At 49.9% G+C, this 7,996-nt stretch overlaps 1 protein-coding gene across 6 annotated transcripts in view; it reads right to left on the bottom strand.

The window, feature by feature from the left end:
- Positions 1-675: 675 nt before the first annotated feature.
- The window catches only part of NTM (neurotrimin), a 965,418-nt gene continuing 958,097 nt past the window's right edge, over positions 676-7,996 (bottom strand). For 2 of the 6 annotated variants that reach the window (XM_034666097.1, XM_019796936.2), the window contains one exon: positions 676-2,456. In XM_034666097.1, the coding sequence (XP_034521988.1) occupies positions 2,356-2,456 (101 nt within the window). In that variant the 3' untranslated portion in view covers positions 676-2,355. Of the gene's footprint in view, positions 2,457-7,403; positions 7,437-7,996 lie in introns of all 6 variants that reach the window. The other 4 variants (XM_034666099.1, XM_034666100.1, XM_034666098.1 and 1 more) reach the window with 3 other exon arrangements.

The following is a 7,996-nucleotide window of genomic DNA, read 5'->3' as shown; positions in this document are numbered from 1 at the left end:
TGAATCTGCAGTTATTTATTTAATTCCCAGAATCAATCAGCACAGATTAGAATTATTTGAATACTATTTGGTATTAAAAATCTATTTTTCCTCTTATCTGTGACTGAAGGCAAGGTTTGGGGGGTAGGCATGATGGGAAAAGAGTTCCCCAAAACACCAGTTGGTAGAATTTGGGATTATTTAATACTAACCCACAATGTTTTGAGCTTTTTTTTTTCTCTCCCCTGTCTTTTCTTTTTGTGATAGCTGTACTAGGCTGCCTCCCAAAAATAATCACACAGAAAAGCCGTTCCCTAACCAGGCTTGACATTTTGCCCAGGTTGAGAAGTGGGGTGTGTGGCCACAAGCGGAATGCTGCAAAGCCCAGCCAGCACCTTCTTGAAGACATTGGAGATGCAGTCCTCATGACAGCCAGCCCTCCTTTGCTTCTGTGAGAGGGATGAAGGTGGTTCCCTGAACCCATCTCTCATCAGAGCACATCCCCAGAAGGAACCCACTCCACCCCCCACGAGGGAGCTACAGAGCAGCAGCTTGAGTCAGATACAGGTTTGCCTCCATATTCTTCCCACCTGAGCCAGGCAGGCTCTCTTGCCCCTCACCCCCGCCCCCCACCTGAGAATGAGGTACCACACCAGGTGAAGAGGGACATGGAACACTTTTTAATGTCAAGTCAGAGACAACCCCCTCCCTCCCCTAGCCCCCAATCCCACTTTCCCTCATCACATCCAGGACCCCTCCCCGAGGCCTCTCCAGTTCCCAGACTTCGGGGGAGGAAAAAAAAAAAAGGTTATCTAAAAACTGCATTTTCTTCTCTTTCATACACACGCACACAAAGGTGGGAAATTAAATAAAATGAACCGAGAGGATTCAATTCTCCAGTAGTCACAAAGGCATCAGAGATTCCCGTAATGGGCTAAAGCAAGTGGTTACTGACTGTTGAGCTGGTTCAGTCGCTCGCTGTTTGCTCATGGCCCCGAGGCTTGATGGAGAAGTCAGGCCTCCCGGTTGGGGCCTTCGCCTCCAAGAGCCACACCTGGAAAAGATGCTGTGCCTGGTATTAGTGTTTTGTTTTGTTTTGTTTTGTTTCTCTTTTCACTTTTTATAAATGTCTCTGACGTGTAAATAACCCAAGAAAATAAAAAGGCAGGAGCTGATTACACAAGTACCAGTAAACTCTATCATCTTTTAGAAGATCAACACACAGCTAACGCCATATACAGCATGCAGTAATGTCTGAGAAAGGACCCTGCTGAGAAATAAAATGGCTAGAACTCTAACAAAAAAAATATATGTATATATATACTGTATAATATATGTCATCAAAAGAAGCATAGCCAACAAACTCAAGATAGAGTGCGGATCACCCTTCCATTTCTAAACAGCAGGTAGAAGCAGAGTATGGTCTGCATTAAATGCCAGGATGAGGAGAAATGTGTAGCGCTGGTGGAGATGTTGGTTAAATCGTATGTGGGTTTTTTTTGGTGGATTCGACATATCCTCACCGGGTGGTTAATGCCCGGCGTGTGGTCCACCAGTTGTAAACCTAGTTAAGAAGTACACTATTTTTAATGTTTAACATACTTCTCTTCACCCCTTTCATTTGTGTATTTTTTAGTCTCGTCTTGTTTTTGCACTAAATTCTAGACTCATATCAGAAAATATAATTAATAAAATTAATAATGAACCAGAATCCCTTATTATCCATGATGTCCGTGTAGTAAAACGAAAACAAAACAAACAAAAAAAAAGTGTAACAATATCTTTTGTGGCTGTTGATTGTGGGACTGTTGTAGCTGTCAGGCTGTCTTATTTAGTTTCCTTTTTCTTTATTTTTTTTCTTTAATTTTGCATTTTGTAACACACACAACAGTGGCACAGTCTCTGAAAGGGGCCACAGTGGCACATCTGGGCCTGCACGACTCGCTCTGCGTTCGTCTCTGTTGAATTTGGGATGGCCGACGCCAGAATTTTCCTTGCTGGGGGTGCGTTAGCGGGCAGAGTGGCTGAGCCCGGCCCACCCTGGTCACAAACAGGTCACAATGCAGCTGCGGGTGGGTCCAAAGCCGGGTGTGTGTTCTTTCCGTTAGGACAAAGAAAGAAAACTCAGCTGTGCCTACGGAACTGCAAGGCCTGCAAGGCGATTCGCAATTTCCCTTTGAAACGTGTTTCGCCAAAGTATTCTTTGTTTCCCCTCCCTCGAATTTGTGTCCCATTAGGCTCTGTGTCTCGGAATTTCATTTGATTCTAGCTCATAAGAAACGGGGGTGCTCTTGTTGCTGTCGGAGTGGCCGTCGCTGTGGGGTGGGTGGTTGCTGTGGCAGCAGCTTCTCCCCAGTGGGGGAAGTGGCACTCACATCAAAACTTGAGGAGTAAGTGCAAGACCAGAAGAGGTAGCAGCCAGATGCAGCCCGCCCTCCTCGACGTCCCGTTGTTCACTTCGCTGACTGCGCCGGGGCCTGTGGAGAGAACACACTGGTCATGGGCTGCCTGGTCTAAGGGGGGCCATCCGTCACCTGATCTGCCGTCATTAGGCCTTGCCTCTGATGAGGCGTCCCTCTAACTGGGACACCTCATGTTCCCGCTCCATCCGTGGCAGGGGGGCCACACTAGAAATAACCTTGCACAGCCTGGCTCCCGCAGACGCACACTGTATCACGGGGAGCCTTCCTTTGCACAGAGAAAACATGAGGCTCAGGGTCAAGTGTGCTGGTGGCCACGACTCCTTTACTGTGTTGTCACGTGCTAAGGCCATGGCTCAGGGTCAACTTCAAGAAGAAGGTGGCAGAATTAATTCACATTCTATAAAGAGCTTTGAGGACGTGCGGCCCTTGTAGCGTCGGCGTCGTTATCTGACCACTTCTGAGCCTGAGTGCCTGCCTTGAACACACACAGAACCCTCCAGCTGCTCGCCCTGTTGTGCAGGGAAGGACCTGCTGGACACGGCGATCTGTCTCCCTGCTGCCGCTACCTCGGACTCGGCTCCCGTTCTGTCAATCACTCCACCTCGGGCTGGGCGCTGGGCTTCCACCTGCAGCCCTTGGCCACTTCCCCACCTGGATGAGGTCACAGCAGCCCTAGCTCAAGTATCCCGTCCCTGAAAGGCCAGAACCAGCCCGCTGGACGTCGAGGTGGGGTCAGCAAGGAAATAGGTGGCGTTTTACTCTGTACATGCAAGTGAGGGAAGACTTATGTGGACACTAGGATACAGAGCCTGCCCCAGGTACACCTGCGGGTGAGAGGAGCACCTCACCTTGGTCTGCAACACACTCTTGGGAGACAGGACCAAATGCAGGAGGCCAGAAAACCATGAGGTGCTTGAAATTTTCCAGCAGTTTCCCTATTGTTTGAAACAGAAGCTTTCTAGCCAAGAATGCCCATAACAAATGGAGCCGGGATTCATGAATAGTGCACACAAGTTTGGAGGACCAGATGGGTCAGTACCTAATGCAGCAGGGCACCTTGTCAGACTAGCCTTGCTCTGGAATGCTCTGTTGCGCTGAATGTAACGGACGTATTTAAAGCTGGTTTGCCCCCTAAACCCATGTCCTCACTGGGGTCAGGAAACAAAGCCAGAACCTGCTTGCCTGACTTGCCTGCTATGCACCAGAGACACCTCTGGCTAGGGCAAGTCAGCAACAAAGCAGGCCTTTTCGATTCCATACGGGATGATTCCATCATGTCCATTCCAGAACCCCTGGCCTGGAAGCACTGCCCATCTAACTTTAATTCCTAGACCTTTGGGACAAATCTCTGCTTCTGGGGCAGTGGCTAAAGAGACGGTCATGAGCTTGAAATGGACCGGGTCTTCAATCTCATGTGTCTGTGGTGTCTGGTTCACAGTATTCCCAAGGCCGGGCAGTGCAAGTTCTCATGATGAGAAACACAAAACACATGTATTCTGCTCTCCACCCAGCTGGGAAGTAAACTTCTGGGCAACACAAAACTACAGGCATCTGTCATGGAATGCCCTCCTTCTCCCAGTCCACAGTGGGATAGAAGGGGACAAAGGGGCACTGCTTTTACGCTCCAGTGCCTTACATTTCAACTTCAGAGATGCTTATCATTTACCACTCATCACTAATTGGCTCTGTCTTGTGACATCTAACTAGTGTGTTTCCATGTAAACCACCATCAGGACTCCTTTTTTCACATTCCATCTCTGTGCTCTCCGCAGAGCATTCTTTGGAGCCCCCGGAGAAAAGCCACTCGCCATGCCTTCAAGGCTGAGGTGCTCTGTTCTCTCCCTAGAGGAAGCCCTGCTGCTCTGGGCCACTCCAAGGTCCTTCACATCAAGACCCTTGCCCGCAACTGAGGCTGACTTCAAGTCACAAAGGTTGTTTCTGAGGCCAGCGGGCCAGCAGGCCTTTGTGCAGCCAGGTTCCATGTTTAAGTGGGGCAGGCCTGGTGGCTGCACTCCTTCTTCCCATGCGCAAGGAACAGAATTCCAAGGGTGTTCTGCGGACCTGGCACATTGTGCTTCTGGCCAAACATGCGTCTGTGGGCGCCTGGCTCTCTTTCCCTTGCCTGTCTTTTGCTCTCTTGCATGCTTGCACACACAGCCTTGCAGCCCACTCCCCAACTCCCTCCAGCACATTCCCACCCTCACCCCCAGCCCTGGCTGTGGCTCAGAAGATGCCCTGTGGTAAAGGAGAAGAGAATAAATGCCAGTTCTCTGCATTCCGTGGCTCTGGGCTGCTCACCTGCACTCCCTCCTCTTGGGGCCGCCCAGCTCGTGGGAGTCTCCAGGGACGGAAATGGAGAATGCCACAAGCCAAGCAGACAGCCCAGTGGGGATCCGGCTTCGTTACCATGTAGAAAAGTCAGAAAACCGTGTTTGCAGCCAGGGCCTCTGCAGGGCTGCACGGGAGGCGGCTGTGAGCGGGCAAACGACCCCCAAGGTACCTCACAATGGCTGGAAGCCTCTGCAGGTGCGTGCTCTGGGCACTTGTCTTTGGCTTCATTGCTAAGCCCCTCGGAGTTCCTTTGTGGCTCCACTGCCTGCTGGGAAGCACCACAGAGAGCCTGCAGAGAGGGGTCCTGACCTGTTGTGTCAGAAAACTCTTCCCATAGAAGAAAGGCAAGGGCCACCAAGTGTGCGGGAGCCTCCTCTTCCCTGCATTGTTACCCTGGCCAAGCTCACAGAGCCTCTTTGCTGCGCTCCTGTGCTAGGCCCATAGGCCACTGTCACTCACTGCATGGGACCACGTCCAGCCTGCTTCCTCCCCCTCCACACACTCTCTCCTCTCACCCTAACCCATCCTTCTCTTAGGCACATCCAGGAAACCTGACCTGGACAAACCTGATCACAAGGAGGAGAAAACAGGGGTTGACCCCTGGGAAACATCGAGACACGGGTACTCCAGTTGTCCTCTCAAAGAGGACAGCTGCATCAGCTCTTCTTTCAATTGCCATAAAAATTCACAGAGGACTGGGCCTTGCCCCCTATGGCCTTGACCCCTTGAAGTTATTCTTTATGCTAATTCCAGAGCGGTGTTTCTGGAGTCCACATTCATCATGATACTAACCTCTGTGATTCCTATGAACTTTACAAAACTTCCCAGCTGCTTGGTAGAACATTCCCTACATTTTGTCATGTGCTTGCTATCTGCCTCCTCAGCCACTGTTCCTGCCACGTTTCTTTTTTTGTTTTTTGGTTTCCCCTTGCCTCCCAAGCCCATGGGCGTCGCATACACGCATGCTCACGCAGGTGTGCATGTGTGAGCCATATTCCCTTTCCTTCCCATCCTCATACCCTCTGCCCCTCTGCCTGAAATGCTCTTCATCCAAATGATTCCCATTCCTTCAAGATTCCCTTCCATTCCCCAGTTACCTCCTCCAAGCAGACTTCCTTGACTTGCCTGCTGTTTTGCTTCCATGGCATCACATACCATCTGTGTTATATTTCTCTTTCTTGATCTAATACGTATTTCCTCCTCTGTGTTATGAGCTCAATAAGGGCAGGGTCTGTGTCTAACTGGGCCGATGGCAGACAGTTAACAATGTTTGTTGAAAGAAGGAAGGAACCAGAATGTTTTGATGCATACTGATGTGTTCATGCTTACTTTGTCGCTGTGTTTTCCTTTCTAAGATTCTACTTAGAGAAAAAAGCAAAAGACCAATGGAATCAAAACAAAACAAAACACTCTGTCCCTACCTTCTGCTTTATCTCAGTTTTCGCTTCCAAACACCCTTCCCCTCTTTTTCTATTTCCAATAAAAGTCACTGAAAGTTCTTACGATTGAGGGAAAGTACACATAGAATTAAAACCGTATCGATTAGGATTTTGGGAAGAGTTCTTGCAGTTGGAACAGTGTCCCAGCCCCTCAAAGACACTCAGGTACGAGATGAGGGTTACTCTTCAGTTCTCATATGTGGAGACTTAGCCTCAGAAGGCTTAAGTGACTTCCCCAAGCTCCCTTGACTTCTGTCTCCAAATACAATTTTCTTTCCACTAACTCAGGGCCGCCACTGTGTGTAACTCACACATCTTCCAAGAACAAGGAGAGAGGAAGTGAGGCTATGGGGCCTGTCCCACCTGGCCACTGTAGAAAGGTGGGGCCCACACAGGCTACCCCCCACCCGCCAACACATGAAAGAATTCAATGAGATGAGGGCCTTTTGTCCAGGCAGGTGTGGGTGCCAGCGTCCTAGGGCAGGCCCCTCTCAGCCTGCTCTGACCAGAGCGGCAGCTCAACCCATCTACCTGGTAACACGGGCCACACAGATGAGGCCTCTGTCCATCATGCAGCCATGCCTCCACTCTGTCTCGGATGCCTTTATTCCCTTTACCTCATTAGATAGCTGTGGAGGCCTAAAGAGACTAATTACCAGGACAGTTAAGGTCCCAGAGAACTGTGATGGGTGTCAATTTATCCATCAGAAATATCCAGTGGGAATGAAAGCTTCAAATAAGACGTGTTTTATTTGTAGCCAAGAGACTCACCCAAGAACCTCCCTCTTCCTTCCATGTTCCCCTCCCTCCCACCACTTCCCTTCCAGCTCCAAGTTAGAAAGAGAGAAAGAGAGAACAGGGTAAGCAAAGGACAGCATGCAAGGCCAAGGTCTAAGATCATTGCAGTAGAGCATCTGTGTGTGAGGAGAGGCCGGCCTGGTATGGAGCAGCCAAGACGTGGAGCTATTCTGGGCCCTGGCAGGTGCTCATTAGTGCTGCCAGCAAACAGCAGTTAGACGTCTATGGGCGGAAGCTACCCAGGGGGAATGGCAGGTCCTTAGAGACAGGTTAATCGAGATTGGCACAGAGATGGTCCAAGGTCAGGGAAGGATCCCACTGGGCTGCTCCCTGAGGGGTTAGCTCAGAAGAGAAGGCATCTGGGAAGAAGGTGAAAAGTTTTGGATACCCATCCCCTACCCAGGCAGAGCTGCCTGGGAAGAAATATACCAACCTTTCCAAGGGGTCAGAGCTGTAGTTTTCACTTCTAAAAAAAATTAAAAACAAACCACTGTTAAGGTAGAAAGCAGTCAGAGGCATTTGCTTTGCCCTTGGCTCTTGCTGTCCTGACCACAGCCCAGCTCTCACACGTGCCTCCCTCCACTTTGCTGGGAAGTCAGTTGCCACAGGGTGGAGTGGGGAGGGGGTTGGGACAGGATATGAACGATGGTCAGATTGGATCATTGATCCAATGAGAGCCAACACATCCATCTGATTGTAGCCGGAGACTCAGCACACCTTGCAGCCTGAGGCCCCAAGCCAATAAATACTTCTTTGTACAACGTTCTTTCTTTGGCCACCAGACTATCCCCTAATTAGTTGACATGTGGAGGCCTTAAGTGTAAAATGGACTGATAACACATGGATTATACTACAGCAATCTGAACATAGGCGCCCGTGCTACATTTGAGATATAAAACTTTGGCATATATCTACGTGTTTTACAAACCCTGTGTCAGAGGGCCCAGACCTGTGATGCCTGACCTCCCTGCATGAGTCAGACCATAGCAGGCGGGTCCAGAGGGGTAACCTTGGGCAGTAAGACCC

Source organism: Ailuropoda melanoleuca, chromosome 8 (assembly GCF_002007445.2).
Source record: "Ailuropoda melanoleuca isolate Jingjing chromosome 8, ASM200744v2, whole genome shotgun sequence".
NCBI classification, from domain to species: Eukaryota; Metazoa; Chordata; class Mammalia; order Carnivora; family Ursidae; genus Ailuropoda; species Ailuropoda melanoleuca.
Note: the sequence above shows the minus strand (reverse complement) of the source record. Positions and strands in the feature narration are given on the sequence as shown.